General features: G+C 42.4%; 1 protein-coding gene across 2 annotated transcripts in view; it reads right to left on the bottom strand.

The window, feature by feature from the left end:
• KHDRBS1 (KH RNA binding domain containing, signal transduction associated 1) overlaps positions 1–16,817 on the bottom strand; it is a 39,830-nt gene that overhangs the window by 7,130 nt on the left and 15,883 nt on the right. The window contains exons 4-10 of one of the 2 annotated variants that reach the window (XR_002075164.2): positions 15,866–16,012; positions 13,073–13,206; positions 12,154–12,355; positions 11,578–11,645; positions 10,758–10,816; positions 7,983–8,175; positions 5,299–5,358 (exon numbers count right to left, since the gene is read on the bottom strand). Coding sequence is in view for 1 of the 2 variants with exons in the window: in XM_019429842.2 (XP_019285387.1) it covers positions 8,078–8,175; positions 10,758–10,816; positions 11,578–11,645; positions 12,154–12,355; positions 13,073–13,206; positions 15,866–16,012 (708 nt within the window). In the remaining variant the exon portion in view is untranslated. Of the gene's footprint in view, positions 1–5,298; positions 5,359–6,812; positions 8,176–10,757; positions 10,817–11,577; positions 11,646–12,153; positions 12,356–13,072; positions 13,207–15,865; positions 16,013–16,817 lie in introns of those variants that run through there. The other variant, XM_019429842.2, reaches the window with a different exon arrangement.

Below are 16,817 nucleotides of genomic sequence, written 5' to 3'. Positions count from 1 at the left end.
TTCCATCAAAATGGTACTTTTGTGGTTCAGAGAATGTAAAGAGAAGGGTGCGTGGCTGGCTCATTTTGTAGAGCATGAGACTCTTGATCTCAGGGTTGTGAGTTCAAGCCCCACGTTGGGCATGGAGCCTACTTAAAACAGAATAAAACAAAAACAACCAAAGAAAATAAAAAGATAACCCATGAAATGGGAGAAAAATACTTGCAAATCACCTATCTGACAAGGGTCTAGCACCAGACCATATAAAGAACTTACAATTTAATAATAAAAAGATAGTCCCATGTGAAAATTGATAGAAGATTTCAATAGACATTTCTCCACAAAAGACCTACAAATAGGGGATCAGCACATGAAAAGATGCTCAACAACATTAGTCATTAAGGAAGGTACAAATCAAAACCACAATGAGATACCAATTTACGGCGAGCAGGATAGTTACAATAAACAGAGCAGAAAATAACAAGTGTAGGTGGAGAAATTTGAAACTTCATACATTGCTGGTGGGAACATGGTGCAGCCTCTGGCAGTCCCTCCAACAGTTAAGCAAAGGGCTGCCGTCTGACCCAGCAATTCCTCTCCTAGGTGTACGTGCAAGAAACTGAAAACATATGTCCACATCAGAACTTGTACATTAATGCCCAGAACAGTATTTTTTTTAAAAAATGCTTAGTTTTGAAAGAGAGAGCACGAGCTGGGGAGGGGCAGAGAGAGAAGAGGACACATGATTTGAAGTGGGCTTAGTGCTGACAGCAGTGAGCCTGATGCAGGGCTCGAACTTATGAACCATGAGATCATGACCTGAGCTGGTCCAATGCTCAACCAACAGAGCCACACAGGTGCCCAGTATTTTTTTGAAGTTTGTTTATTTATTATTTTTAAATGCTTATTTTTGAGAGAGAGAGAATGAATGAATCCAAAGCAGGCTCTAGGCTCTGAGCTGTCAGCACAGAGCCCAAAGCGGGACTCGAACCCATGAATGGAAGATCATGACCTGAGCTAAAGTGGATGCTTAACCTATTGCGTCACCCAGGTGCCCCTAAAGTTTATTTATGTTGAAAGAGAGTACACAAGCAGGGTAGGGACAGAGAGAAAGAAAGAGAGAGACAGAGACAGAGACAAAGAGAGAGAAGGAATCCCAAGCATGCTCCACATGCTGCCAAAGCCCAATGCGGGGCCCAAACTCATGAACTGTGATATGACTTGAGCCAAAGTCGGACACATAACCGACTGAGCCACCCAGGAGCCCCACAGAATTTTTCACTATGGCCAAAAAACAGAAACAACCTAGATGTCCATCGGTGGGTGAACGGATAAATAACAAGTGCAATATACATCCAATGAAACAGTATTTGACATTAGAAGGAATAAAGTACTAATACGTGTTACGACATGGATGGAGCTTGAAGACATTATGCTAAGTGAAAGAAGCCAGTCAAAAAAGATCCCATGTTGTATGATTCCATTTACACGAAATGTCCAGAACAGGCAAGTCAACAGAGGTAGGAAGTACATGAGTGGTTGGTTAGGGCTGGGAAGGCAAGTGGATGGGGGAGATGGCTAAGAGGCATGGGAATTCTTTTTGGGGGGTGATAAACATGCTCTAAAACTGAATGTGGTGATGACTGTACAATCCTGTATATACTAAAAACCACTGAATTGTACACTTTAAATGGATGAATCACAACCATGTGATTCTCAATAGGGGATCACATCTCCATATGGTATCTCAATAATCCTAACATGTCTTTTAATTTGTATTAATAGAAGCTAACCAGAGGCTGTAAGCTGGTAGGCTTACGGGCAGCATTTGGCTTGCAGCAGAGGTTTTACAGGGGCTAATACTGATCTGAGTAAACATTAACTGCCAGTATAGGGGTGCCTGGGTGGCTCAGTCGGTTAAGTGTCTGACTTCAGCTCAGGTCATGATCTCAATGTTCGTGAGTTTGAGCCCCGCATCAGGCTCTGTGCTGACAGATCAGAGCCTGGAGCCTGCTTCGGTTTCTGTGTCTTCCTCTTTCTCGGCCCCTCCCCTACTCACGTTCTCTCTCTCTCTTTCAAAGATAAACATTAAAACAAAAAAACAAAAACAAAATGAAAAAACCCAACAACTGCCAGCACATAAAATCCAAATTACTAGTTCTTGAAAATCAGATCTAGGAAGTCTAACAAAAAAACCTTCTGGAACTGGAAAAGAAACACGAATGAAAAGGATCTTCAAGTGCTTGACAGGCTATTTCTTCAGGTGTCCAAGGTAGAACCAGTATAAGTTATCGGAGTGACTCATTCAAAGTGAGGGAACACTTCTAATACTTGCAGCGGTCTTAAATGAAACGGGTTGCTTTTGGAAGTAGTATGCTTCCTATCACTAGTACAAAGTAATGATACAGGGGCACCTGGGTGGCTCAGTCGGTTAAGCATCGGACTTCAGCTCAGGTCATGATCTCACAGTCTGTGAGCTCGAGCCCCACGTCGGACTCTGTGCTGACAGCTCAGAGCCTGGAGCCTGCTTCAGATTCTGTGTCTCCCTCTCTCTCTGCCCCTCCTGTGCTCATGCTCTGTCTCTCTCTGTCTCAAAAATAAATAAAAACATTAAAAAAAAAGAGTAATGATACATGCTGTAATGATACGTGGATGATCCCTGAAAACATTATGCAAAGTGAAAGAAGCCTATCACAAAAGGCACATATTATGTAATTCCATTTATGTGAAACATCCAGAAGAAGCAAATCCATAGAAACAAAAAGTAGGTTAGTGGTTGCCAGGGGCTGGGGAGAGAGGAGAATTGGGAGTGACTGCTAACAGGTATGGGATTTCTTTTTGGGGTAATGGAAATTTTCTGGAATCAAATAGTGGTGATGGTTGCACGGCATTGTGGATATTCTAAAAACCACCAACCTGTACACTTCAAAATGGTTAAAATGGGACGCCTGGGTGGTTCAGTCAATTAAGCGACTGACTCTTGATTTCAACTCAGGTCATGATCTCACAGTTTGTGGGATCAAGCACCATGTCCAGCTCCATGCATACAGCGTGGTGCCTGCTTGGGATTTTCTCCCTTCCTCTCTCTCTCTCTGCCCCTCCCTTGCACATGTGCGCACACATGCACTCTTCCCCTATCTCAAAATAAAGAAATAAACTTAAAAAAAAAAACGGTTAAAATAAATTTTGTGTTACTCAAGTTTTATAACAGTTAAGAGAGAAAGGTAAAGAAGACCAAATGTGGGGCGCCTGGGTGGCTCAGTCGGTTAAGCGGCCAACTTCGGCTCAGGTCATGATCTCGCGGTCCGGGAGTTCGAGCCCCGCGTCGGGCTCTGTGCTGACGGCTCAGAGCCTGGAGCCTGTTTCAGATTCTGTGTCTCCCTCTCTCTGACCCTCCCTCATTCATGCTCTGTCTCTGTCTCAAAAATAAATAAACGTTAAAAAAAAAAAAAAAAAAAAAGACCAAATGAGATAATTCTTATTAACTGCTTAGGATATTATCACACAGTGATGTTAACTACTATTATCAACTTTATTGAGGCCCAGAGAGGGATTAAAGGTTTTGTTTTCGTCAAAACAGAGACAAATGATGAAGCAGAGTCAGGACAGGTCCCCAATCCTGCCTGGCTTATCTAAAGCTTACAGGACTGTAATAATAAAAATTCACAGGTAGTGACAGAAAGCTATAGAAAACACTGGGACTAACTGACTAAGCTACAGACTCAGAAAAAGCAGACCACTTGCTGCAGATCCAGATCTGCCAACAATAAAAACCTGTTTTTCCAGGCACAAATTGTAGGCCAAATGAAGAAAGAAGCATCCCCCCAATTCTGCTCTTAAGACTACCCCAGGGAAGAGTCAAGACTAATTCTCTGTATTCAGGGACTTTCCCCTAAAATTGCCTTGCCGTTCATATAATCAATATCAGACTTAGGACTTCCTAGGTGCCCAGAACCATGACCAACACACACGGTCTTCTGGAGTCTCCAGATCTCAGAGGCTCCTGGGAGAAGCAGGTCAGGAAGACGTGATCTCCCAAGAAGGCAGATATCACCGTCAAAGGCTGTACATGCCTTTGGCCTACTAGTTTGGTCCTTTCCCTTCAGTGCCCTCTTAACCTTAACAACTCTCTTGGGAGCAGAGGGATGAATCATCCACCTAGCTCCTCGATAGCTTCAATCCGCAGGAAGGCTTGCTCAGTTGCCGGAGCCCTCGCCTACCCAAATCAGGGGGTTAACCTTTCTTCCAGAACACCAATATTTACTATATATAGGACACCAAATTGATTGGCCTTATACATACCAAAACTCATTCAGTTTGCCAACCACTCTAAGGTGTACGTTATCACCATCTTCCTCCCTAGATTTGGAAATAAGTGGTTTGTGTCAGGTCACTTAACAAAGCTTGGAGATTCAACTCTCTTTGTCATTGTCTCATGCCCTTTCTACTATGCCACACTATCCCTTCTGAGGGATACCTCAGGGTGAGAAATACCTCTTTCCTTAGATTAAAAGCAGTATAATATAGAGAGTTAAGATGTTAGGTTCTGGCAACAAACTTGGGCTCGATTACTAGCCATACTAATTATATGACTCTGGGAAGTACTTAACCTCATTAAGTCTCAGTTACTTCTGTAATATACAAATATTACTGGACAATTGTTTTTTGGCTTCCCAGTACCCGTTCCTTTTTCCTAATAACATTCTGGCTTCCTTTTGCATAATTAGTTTTTTCTTCCCACATCCTGGTAAAGAATGAACATGTGACTCAAGCTAATACAGTCTGACATTCCCTCCCTAGAACTTGAATCTCAAGGGAGAAAGCAAACAAACACAGCTAGAGTTCATTCATTCTTGCAATAGCACCTAAATAGCTAGTCCTGTCTTCAAGAACATTCCAATGATCTACCACTGCTGTCCCAGTTCTCTGCAATCTGGTTCCCATGCCAGATTTTCTAGCCTTCACACTAAATCTGGAGCCCCTAACACATTTCTAATAAGTGCCCTTTTATTTACATTATCTAGTCACTTTGTTGCTTATAACCAATGAACTCCAAATGAAACAGTGCCCCACCTCGTAAGTTATTGACAGGATAGAGTGGGATTTAATAAATAGAAGCTGACACTACGATCATAACAAGTAAATTCAGTATGGATCGTAAACCAACATTTAAACATAGTTGTGTTGTAAATAGGATACGTACGGATGACAGGCAAGAAAAGTGTGCCCACTGATCACCTTCCAGGCCACCGCCTGGCAAAACTATTTTATACTTAGGATAAAAGTCCCACATCCTTAGCAGAAATCACCTTAACCTACCTGACATGGGTCTTCACTACCCATTCTACTCCAGGAAATGCCTCAGGAGTTTTCAATCACCTGAAAATGGAGAAGTAAGAGGTCAGTCTTTTGAAGAGGAAGTTTTCAAGACATACAAAATAAAAGATAGAGATCCTGCATGCAGTTTACACATTACAGGAGAGAAACATGCAACTTTAAAGAAATTTTAAGTAACATTTCATTGTGAATATCAATATGGGGACCTATAGGGGCTCATCCTTGTACATTTTTAAATAGCTGAGCAGAAAGCTTGACTTTGGGGAGCAGCAGGTCTAATCTACATTCATTGAAATTTTACAATGTGTCATTTAAGATGTCAGACTTTGTGCCCAGGTTACATTACAGTTCACTTGTGATGGGCAGGATTATTAAGAGTTATGGCTAATTTATGCGGCAGCATATGGTTTTTCTTTTTACAGCTATTTTTATTAAACAAGTTTTGCAAAGTTTTAACATTAAAATTAACAGCTAAAGAATTGTTTATGCAAGTTGCTGTCACAGTTTATGTAAAAGAGAAATATGTGCTATTAAAATCAGACATTTAGGTTACCTTTGGTTTTTTGCGATGCATGTTAGCTTTACACATCCTGATTCTCTTGCGATAATTTTCCTTTAAAAAGGGGGGTATAGAGTGATCTCTTTTCATCAAAACAAGACATAATGCCCTGAAAGCTGACTTCAAACCATGGTTGAAAATTCAGTTATTTACACTTTATCACAATCTACAAATACATTTTTTTGTTGGTGTGTTTTAAAAAGAAAAAAAAAAATGTCCATCATGCACTGCTGCAGGCAGCTTGGCACTTCATACAAGAGGATTTTTCACCCCCGAGCAGTTTAGGTGGCTCCCTTAGGGAAGGCATGAGAACCCCGAGAATTAACAGAGGAGTGGAAACAGGGCCAACCAATTCCATCATTTCCTCTCTTGGTCTCTCAGGAGGGAGTTCAGAGCCAGCCTAACATGCCAGATCCTGCCCCAGCCCAGCTGATTTGTCAACAGCATTTCTGGGACTGGAAGGGAAACCCTTAAGGGCACCCAGGGTTTGCTGAACTGTCGTATCTAAAGGCAGGTGCTATCTCTTTCCAAGCTCACAGAGGTTATTTGGTGTCACTCTTAGGGCCACCTGGGGGCTCTACAGAAGGTGCAAGCGAGGGTGGCTGGCACTTTAAATACTGAGGCCTATGTGTGGAAACCAATCCAAGTTTCGGCTCAGTTGGGTTTTTTCTCTCCAGAAATTAGAGCTTGTGATATAGGACGGATAAAACTGCTGTCAACAACTTCCAGGGGGTGAAAAAGCTTTGGTTATTTTTAAACTAAAACTTAACAACTCGATAAACTTTTTTTTGGTAAACTTAAAATAAAATCCCCCCCACCACTTTTAAGAATGTCTCCAAATTTTTAACAAGCCCATTAACTTTAGAATTAATTTAAGTTTATTTGAAAGAGAAAACTATTTTATTGTCCACCCAAAAAAAAATGACAATTCATCACATTTACTTTGATTAAAAAAGGACTAAACTTTATTGACAAACTGCTGCAGACATTTTGACATAAGTTTAAGCTACCTATTTAGGCAGACTTACACATGTAGCATTTAATCTTCCAAGAACAAAATGGGAGGACGGTACAAATCCAATTAGGACTTTAACTTATGTACAAAGTGGATTTTGATTCCTTTTTCATTCAGCTGCAGTGTCCCTTTTTATATCATGCTAGTGTTGAGACATACTTCACTAACTACCTTGGGAACAGTTCAATATTGACAACTGTCAACTTAAAAAAAATCATCAGCTTGTGGCTCTAAGTGTCCAAGTGAGCTTTACATGGAGTGCAGAATCTCAGATGGACAAAACACTTTGTCTTTTTAAATACTGAAATTTTAATTATTAGTATTACTATTGAAAGGTTTTTCATGGCTAAAAAGCTCTGCATCAAATTCAATCCAGGTGGCCAGCCCCTCTCCCCAAATCAACCTCTTCAAATCGTACTCCCCGCTAAGTATCTCTCAACACTGTATGTCTGGGGCTAGATTTCAAAACCCACATAATGAAAAAGTCAGTTTTACAAACCTAATTTTGTTGTTGCTGTTGTTTTAAATCAATTAACGTTAAAAATTGCATCAACTATTTAATTCATGAGGATCTTTCATATTAAAATTTAACCTTAAGATTCAACCGCCATGTGCTTTTAAAGGAAACATTTTTAGAGACGTCTGAGCTCACTTTTACATGGTGGCACCTACTGCCGTTAACGTTTGTGATTTTAAATCTTAAACAGCCCTGAATTTTGAAATGTAGCCTAGTTTGGGATTCTGCAACTACAACTTTACGGGATGCCTCAAATCAAAACTAAGAGAAAGTTAACAAGCCTTAAACTTCAGAACCTTTAAAGCAAGCAATGTCACTTTTGAAACTAACAGGTTTGTGGTGTTTTTTTTTTTTTTTTACTCAACTTCTTTTTTTTATTATAAAAGGTACATTTCTGTTTATATTTAAACAACAAAGAAAAAAAGCATCTACACACTTAAAAAATTAATTCGATATTCCTAAATCTATTTTAACTCATTTTAAAATACTACATACAGAAGCCAGAATGCAGAGTTAAGAATGGAGTAAGGTGGGGAGAAGAAGGGGACCACGAAGAAAAACACTTAGACAATTACTTGTCTGTTGTGGGTAAAGCAACAGGAATCCTGGGAGATACAAGAAATCAGTAACAACTTTGCTCATAACTGATATTTTCCCCTCATGTGTGTTTTTAATAACGTCCATATGGGTGCTCTCTGTATGCTCCCTTCACTGGCCTAGCTGGAGGGGCCTTCAGCGACGGCCTGGTCCCATTCCAGTCGTCTTGGCCTGTGGGGAAAGCAAGAACAGTTTAATAAACCACGTGCCGCTGGCATCTTGGGATGAGCAGGAGTAGAGTATATGGTAAAGATCACCAGAAACACTGCTTCGCTTCCAGTGTCATGCCACCTCCCAGTGGTCCTTGCTTTTTTGCTCTGCTTGGACCTCCTGAACAGTTTAGTTCATTTTCCAGCTGTAGGGCAATTTGGAGTGGGCAGACGAGAAACAGCTCAGAAAAGACCTGGAGTCATCTACAGCAAAGAGGTTCTCCACAGGCAACATGATCTCTACTCCAGGATAACCCAATACCTGGATAAACCCGACACCTTACTCAAGACAGTAAAACAAAAATCAGTCTCAGTGGGTCCACGACGCCCTTTTTCCTGTTCCCAAAGGAATTTGGCAGAAAGCCTCAGGTAACGTGGCAACTTTGGGAAGTCTTTCAGAATGGAAGTAGGCAGCTCCCTTTCCAACAGCAAGTCAGGTTTCCCTGTTGAGGCGTGTCCTCTGGCTCTCTGGGAGAAGCAAACAAGGGCCACATTTCATGAGGCCTCCTCACCAACAGAGCTGGTCCACTGCTCTGGTGGAGGGAAATACAACAGAATGCGTTTATAGCACTGATGAAGAGAATTCACTATTTTCTTTCTTAGGCAATAGCCCAGACAAGCCAGACACCATGGTTGACATCCTCAAATGGTTTTCCTTTGTCACAGGGAAAAGCCCGAGGGAGGTATCACTTACTTCTATAGCTGACCTTTCAGGAAAAAGAGTTGTGTTTATGAGCTTATTCTTCCCACTCGCCCCCATACTTTACCCAAGCCAGTTCATCCCTGAAGTATTTCTCCAGCTGCCTGCATTCACAAATAAGAGCCTCCATCACTATAGGTCTCAAACCTCTATGTGGATCTAAAGTCCCAAAGAATCCTATCTAAGCTTGTTTATACCCTTAGTGTAATAGGTATATTACATCCATCACTTTCCAAGTGGCTTCTGGTACCAACAAGACGGTTTATTTTTCTAATTCTGTTTATAAACGCAGAAATCGTAACAGATTAACTGTGGCAACATCATACCAGGAGCAAAAGAGGCAGCCTGCCTCTTTCAGTCCAGTCTCTTCTCTGGCAAAACAGAAATGTAATTTAGTCAAACACATACAGAGGCCCCATTGTACTGTCTCGCCGATGGAGGGAAATACCCTAGGGCAATCCCACCGCCCTTCTAAATAGTGGCATGCGAGCAGAGCGGTGCAGTGTTACCGATGGCAACTGTCCAGTACCATTTAACGAGAACTGGTAAAAAACTATTTCCCTGGGCAAGCAGCTGACTGGCTACTACATACTGTGCTGAGGAATTAAGCTCAGCTGGTCTCAGCTCGAAAAGGCTCCCCACCCCTTCTTTTCAACCAGGGGTAAGGGGAGACTGTTAACTAGTCTGTTAAGATGACCTGTCAACTGAGGAGCCCCTTGCCAAGGACTCTGGAATTCCCTCAGGTATGCTGAAAATACATGCATTTCAAAGGCTGCTCTCTCTGCACCCACTGCCACATGGCACTCCCTATGGGGCCCATTAACCCAGGGCCATAACTGGCTCTTGAGGACACTCTTGAGCAATGTGTTTTCAACTAAACCTCAGGGAAGACAGCTTGGTCCTGCTGCCATTCCAGCCTCTATAGCTCTCTTGGGATCAAGGACTGACCTGACATGTCTCCAAGCCAGTAAGGAGCTTGGTGCCAGTACTGCCCTGACCTGGCTCCAGCCCATAAGGCCTCAGATCTGAGACTGACAGGCACTATTCTTGCATCCAACCTGCCCTGGCCAGCTACTTGCCATCTAGCTCCCCTTCAACTAACATTTCCTCTACATAGATTCTTTTTGATGAGAGCTAAAACTGTTCTTAAAAAACAAAGCGGGGCTGGAGAATAAAGCTAGATACGATGAAGTTCTTGTTATCTACCAATGTGGCCTAAGCACCAGCAGCAAAGGCCCTGCAACATGACTTAGGCCTAGCCATCTCTCCTGACCTGAAGTAGAAAACGATCAACACTGGCTTAAAAGTCTGCTGTTCCAACCAGGCCAAGCTGGACCTGGGCCCTAGTTTAAGACATCCGCTTAGGGGCGCCTGGGTGGCGCAGTCGGTTAAGCGTCCGACTTCAGCCAGGTCACGATCTCGCGGTCTGTGAGTTCGAGCCCCGCGTCAGGCTCTGGGCTGATGGCTCGGAGCCTGGAGCCTGTTTCCGATTCTGTGTCTCCCTCTCTCTCTGCCCCTCCCCCGTTCATGCTCTGTCTCTCTCTGTCCCAAAAATAAATAAAAAACGTTGAAAAAAAAAAATTAAAAAAAAAAAAAAAAAAAAAGACATCCGCTTAGCTTTCCAAGAGTAACAGTAACCCCATCTCACCTTAAGAGCTCCTCTTTCTATGGCACACCACACAATTTAAGTAAGAGCAGCACTGCTATTGTCACATCTCCAACATCTCAGCTTTCTGAAGTCTTCTCCTTAGGTGGGTGACTGGCGGACCCCCAATAATCCAGTCACCAGCACTCTCCCTGGCACTTACTTGCACATTCTGCCCACCATGGAAATAAAGACATACCATAAGCTTCATAAGAATCTTGAACCTCCCCATGTCCATAGTCATAATATTCTGAATCCCTGAAAGTCAAAGACAGAGTGTTAGAGAGCTCGAGAGTTAAGTCTGTTTTGGTTTCACTTCCCCCACATCTCAGTCATTCTACTACATGTATAATACAGGAAAACGCTAATTCTGCTCCATCACCAAACCAGAAAATACTTCCAAAACATGTATGCGCTATGCATTTATAAAAAAATGACAATAGCAGAGAAAAATGGATACCACATAATTTAAAGTGAAAAACCAAAATTCTAAACTGACCATCTTAATCACAGTGCACACAAACACACATTTATAGGGCTCGCTGGAAAAGAATACACAAACATGCTGTTCTGTCCCCACTGTAGAATTATGAGACACTTACAATCAATCACAGATACGATGCATATACACAAAAAAACGTTATTTAAGAAAAGTGCAGAAAATAACCTCACTTATGGTAGTGGGATTCTAGCTTCCTTTTAAACTTTAATGCACCTTTAATGTGGCTGTGATAGTTTTAAATAATAAATCAAAACAATTTTAAAGGCATTTTCCCTTTATTTCCATGTGGTCACGGCTCAGGAATTTTCCATCTGCTATTTCCAGATTCTACACCATAAGATTCACAGTTATCTAAATGAAACATATCCGTGTGCCTTACTGACATGGAAAGCAAAGGAGATACCCTCCAACGAGAAGCCACATCGCTCCCTAGATGTGTGCTTCCTAAATCTCTGTTGCTCCAGCTCCCTCCATCCATCCCTAGGACACGAAATGGCACTTCTGTTGCCTGACTCACCCTTGGCTCTGGCTGTAATAGCCTTCGTAGCCTTCATAACTCTGTTCTGCATATGTATCATCATATCCCTAGAACAAATAAAAGGATACCGAAAGTCAGAATCACACAGAGTAGGGGAGGTAATTACATCCCATGGGAGTATGGCAGGCTTCTGGATTAATAGAATGCGGAATTTCCCTCCAAAATTAACACCCACTGTGGAATGGCTGAGAGAGGAAGGGTTATTTTCTTTTTAAATGAAACAAAACTGGACCACCAACCAACCAAACATGTGGGCAGGAAACAAGGTAAAAAGTTGAACTTCAGCATTATCAGTAGTAACTAGTGAAAAAACCCCTTAGTAAAACACTGTATATATCAAGGCACAGCCTATTTCCTGTTTAATCTATTCACACATAGTAAACCATGCTTAAAATGGAAAAATCTTCTCGTAGTGTAACAGTCACTACAAGAGAGCAGACTCCAGATCTTACAGGCAGTCCCTGCCACCTATGTTAAGGGCCTAGGTCCTGTCATTCAACTGCCTTTGGCAACCTTCTAGGTATTGGGAAATGGCACATTGTTCAAACTTCTTACATATTCTTCATATGTTTCTGGTGCAGGGGGTGGAGGCAAAGGTATTCTCTGGATGCCTGCTGTCCGCGCTCTTGGTGCTGGCGCACCCCTCACTGTAGGTGGAGGTGGCACTCCTCGAGTCACGGTGGCACCTCTGGTGATGGCTCCTCTCACTGGTGTACCACGCACCAGAGCCCCCCGAGGTGGTCCAACACCACGGCCCCTGCAAAGGAGAATTTATTTTTATGTTTTTAAAGGATAAACTTAAAAAAAAAAAAGGATTTATTTTGAGAGAGAAAGAGAGAGCGAGCGAGCGCACACGTGAGGGCACGAGAGGAGCAGAGAGACTGAGAAAGAGAATCCCAAAGCAGGGTCTGTGCTGACAGCACAATATGGGGCCACATGGGGTTCAAGCTCACAAACTGTGAGATCATGACCTGAGCCGAAATCAAGAGTCAGACATTCAATGGACATTCAGTTGGACTGAACCACCCAGGCGCCCTGGAAAATTTACTTTAAATAGAGCTTTTAAAACATAGGTTAGTTTAATGTTCAGATTTCACGATGCCTTAAATCAACTATTATTACAACACACAGGAATGTATGGGTGGGTAAAGGACCCAGTCCCACTGTGGACCTGTGAATGTCTCATCAGCGGACTACCACTTTGGGAAGTCTGAACACTCTATTAAAGGTCAGTCACAGGTAAAATTCTAAAGTCAGAGACCATTTTGAAAATGCTAGAACTGTCCAAAATTAAAAAAGCAGAAGTTTCAACAGGACAGCTGCACTTGACTGTGACCAAAGTGCCAACATCTACTATTCCACTCTTGATGGTACAAATCCTGAGGCCCCCTTCTAAGCTGGAGCACCACTAAGAGAGAGATGCTACTGGCAGTCAAATTTACATCCTGTTTCTAGTCACCTCCATTATTTTTACCTGGGAACAGGTGGAGGAGGAGGTGCCGCTCCTCGGCCTCTCACTGGCACCCCACGTCCGCGAGAGGGCTCCGGTACTCCGTTCAAGTAGGAGAGCTCTAGAAACTGCTCCTGGCAGATATCATCCATCATATCCTGCAAATGAAAGATAATGAGGAGTACTGTGCTACATCTCCACCTTCTGCTGAGAAGTCGTCCAGCCCACATAAGCCTTGGATCCTAAGACCAGATCTGAATGCCTGGATGAAGACTCAGGTCATGCACTCTCTGAAGTCAAATGGCACCCTACCTGTCACCTCTTTGAGGAAAGTCCTGATGGCAGACCCCCTCATTATTCAGCTGAAGCTCTTCATCATCAGTCCCTACCTAGCTCTCAAGATCACTTCCATCCACTCTCCATGGACAACCTCCTTTCAAGCCATGTAAAATAACTTGTAGTTCAGAACCTGGCATACTTGTACATCCATCCATACAAATAGCTTCCTCTTCCTGGAACAGTAAAAGCCACTACCATTAGATAGGCTCTATGCATTGGGCACTTTATAATAAGCTCTCTATAGATTCTGCAGTTTAATCTTCAAGGTAACCCTGAATTAAGTAGGCAGATCTTCCCATTTTACAGTTGGGAAACAGAATCAGGGCATATAAAGCCACCAGCCTAAGGATATAGAGCTAGTAAGTGGCAGACTCAATATGAATTCAGAAATTACCTGTCTCCCAAATCTAGGCTTTGAATCATCAGACTATATTGCCTTTTTTTGTCCACCTGAAACACTCAAACTTACTCTTACAAGACTTAATCTAAAATACTACCTCTTTTGAAAAACTTTCTTTGATGCTACCCCCACTCCCTCCTCTTTTTCTAGAGCACTGTGTATTTTCCCTACCCAAGCACTTACCACGTCATTTTAGAATTGTCTGTCTTTCTCACTAGATTGTGAGAAAGGAGCCATTTTTGTAACTTCAGACCCAAGCATAGTATTAGGCACCTACCAGATACTTAACAAATGTTTGGGATGAACAAGGAACCTGAGGCTCAGAAAAGTGAAATAATAACTTGTCCAAGATGATGCAGATAAAGGTCCCAGTCCAGTGCTCTTCCTACTGTACCAGGAAGCCTCTCTGGTACAGTTAATGGTTCTAAGGGGAAAACGGAGGCTCTGGTCATGGATGCAAAAATAGGGTCACTTTTTTTGTCTTCACAAGAGAGAAGAACTGAGTCAAATGCCATTTGCATATCTTTTCAATATTTCCTGATGAGAGCCATTCAGTTTTAACACTCCATGCTTTTTTATATATCCCAGGTGGACAGAGCTTCAAGAATAGATGATTCTAGTTACCACAGAGATGCCCCCCGCTTAATCTTCACCTCCTTCCTACCTTACACATTACTGACGCTTGAGACCCACAGAGGAGAGTCAAATGACCAATGACAGCCCACGTGCCTAGATTCTTCTGGCTGAGGAAACCCAGATCTGCCTGGCAGGCATCTTTTCAGAAGATCCACTTACACGAAAGCCTTGTAAAGCTACCCCTTTTGAGAAATATGCTGAGACTAAGGATCAAGAGGAGACGGGCATTCCCCCTATTCCTTCAGAAACCGGGTGGCTAGGATGCTTCAATAGAACACCTCAAAACGAGTAAAAAGAACTCCATCAAGGGAAAATTTACCGGCTCTTTTTTCTCTCAGATATTTTAAATCAGCTGTTTCGTGTTTAAACATTCTAACGAAGAGGAGGTACTTGGAAGCAAAGCCGCTGCTGTGACATCTGAGACGGGGCTGGACTTCGTGGAGCTCAACATTATAGGTACACACTGCCTGTAAATTTTTGCTCTACTTATTCTCACATCTGCTGACACCACGTTTAGTTCCAACTCCTCACTTTACGTACACAAGAAAACCAAGAACTGTATCTCCAACTCCTCTTAGTTTTAGTGATGCAAACGTGATGCTTACCCAATTCTAGTTAATAGTATTTCAATGCTTCCTAAGGTTCCAGATTCATCCTTGGTCATTAAATATTCAACTGTAGTATGTTAACTCTGACAACTAGCAGGACTTGCTGAAAGGCAAGAATCACACCATTTTCTACTTATTCAAAGAATGGACCCTCTGACCAGGTGGTAATAATTATCCAAGACAGGTAACTTGGTCTGTCCCAACTCTTCCTGGGCCTCAGTTACATTCCAGAAGGAGATGCACACCCATGTGTTTAATATCATCGATAGTCGAGCCTGTTAACAATCATGCCTCTTTCAAATCAAACTCTATGTAAGTAAATTCCTCCAGGAGAAAGAGTCCTGAATGTACCTAGGTCAAAATTTAATCCACTAACACTGGATGTTAGAAGCTTCTTGCTGTTAGTTAACCCTCTAGAGTCTAGAACATAATTCCTTGAGTACAGGGGGGTTTACGACTATCTTAGCCATTTTATCATCATCACCTCCCAGTTCCACACTAGTATCAATACACTTAGCTCAGTGAAGACTCTGTTCAATCTTTTTTAACCAGATGTTAAAATGCCAGACACACTGTGGACTCAAAATACTGACAACAGATACGGCTATATAACTAAAACCATATTAAAGAATAGAGTGGGTTTGGGGCACAGTGCTTTAAGAACTAGGTACAACTAACAGACTACCGCAGAAAAGTGAACATAAATGTAGAATTTGATATGCAATTTCAGAGATCATGATTATGCAGAGATCATGATTAAGAACCCCTGCCTTAGCAACAACACTAGATCCCAGTTCTCTCTTGCTCAAAGATATAGAATGTGGGATTCCTTACTGGTACTAGGAACTTCTTGACTTCCTCCATAGCATGGGCCATAAGAGCATAAGCCTCACATGGGGGTCCAAAGACTTCAATGAAGACATGCAGATCCATATTCAAGTGGGCATATTTGGGATCTCCACCTTTGCGCAGCTCTTCTTCCTATGGAAAAAATGCAGAAAAACATCATCACGTGAATGCGAGAAAATGATGCCGTTACCTCCAGTCCAATGAGACGGCAAAAAATAACCTAAACAGGTGAGAGAAATAGTAAAAGTGTAAGAAGAAAGCAAAACAAGGTCTGGAGAACAGTAATTCACACAACATACTAAACCTATAATCGGTCTGCTAAACAGTTAACTGAATTCGGTGCATTGTCCAAGATGACACAGATAAAGGTCCCAGTCCAGTGCTCTTCCTACTGTACCAGGAAGCCTCTCTGGTACAGTTAGTGGTTCTAAGGGGAAAACGGAGGCTCTGGTCATGGATGCAAAAATAGGGTCACTTTTTTGTCTTCACAAGAGAGAAGAACTGAGTCAAATGCCATTTGCATATCTTTTCAATATTTGGTCATGAATTCGGTGCATTCACTGGAGCTCTTATTAGATGTATAGAAGAGACTCACTTAATTCCAGTCTCCATTCAGATATAGCAGTTTGCCAAGCATGCATGCATTCATTCATCCATTCATTGCCAAGCATTTGCTCTTAAATCCCAAGTAGAGCCGTTAAACACCAGCTTTTCATTTTTTAACTTTTATTTAAAAAAAAAAAGTTTTCGGGGCGCCTGGGTGGCTCGGTCGGTTGGGCGTCTGACTTCGGCTCAGGTCATGATCTCACGGTCTGTGAGTTTGAGCCCCGTGTCGGGCTCTGTGCTGACAGCTCAGAGCCTGGAGCCTGTTTCAGATCCTGTGTCTCCCTCTCTCTCTGCCCCTCCCCTGTTCACGCGCTGTCTCTCTCTGTCTCAA

This window comes from Panthera pardus, unplaced genomic scaffold (assembly GCF_024362965.1).
Source record: "Panthera pardus isolate Hobbes unplaced genomic scaffold, ASM2436296v1 HiC_scaffold_11, whole genome shotgun sequence".
NCBI classification, from domain to species: domain Eukaryota; kingdom Metazoa; phylum Chordata; class Mammalia; order Carnivora; family Felidae; genus Panthera; species Panthera pardus.
Note: the sequence above shows the minus strand (reverse complement) of the source record. Positions and strands in the feature narration are given on the sequence as shown.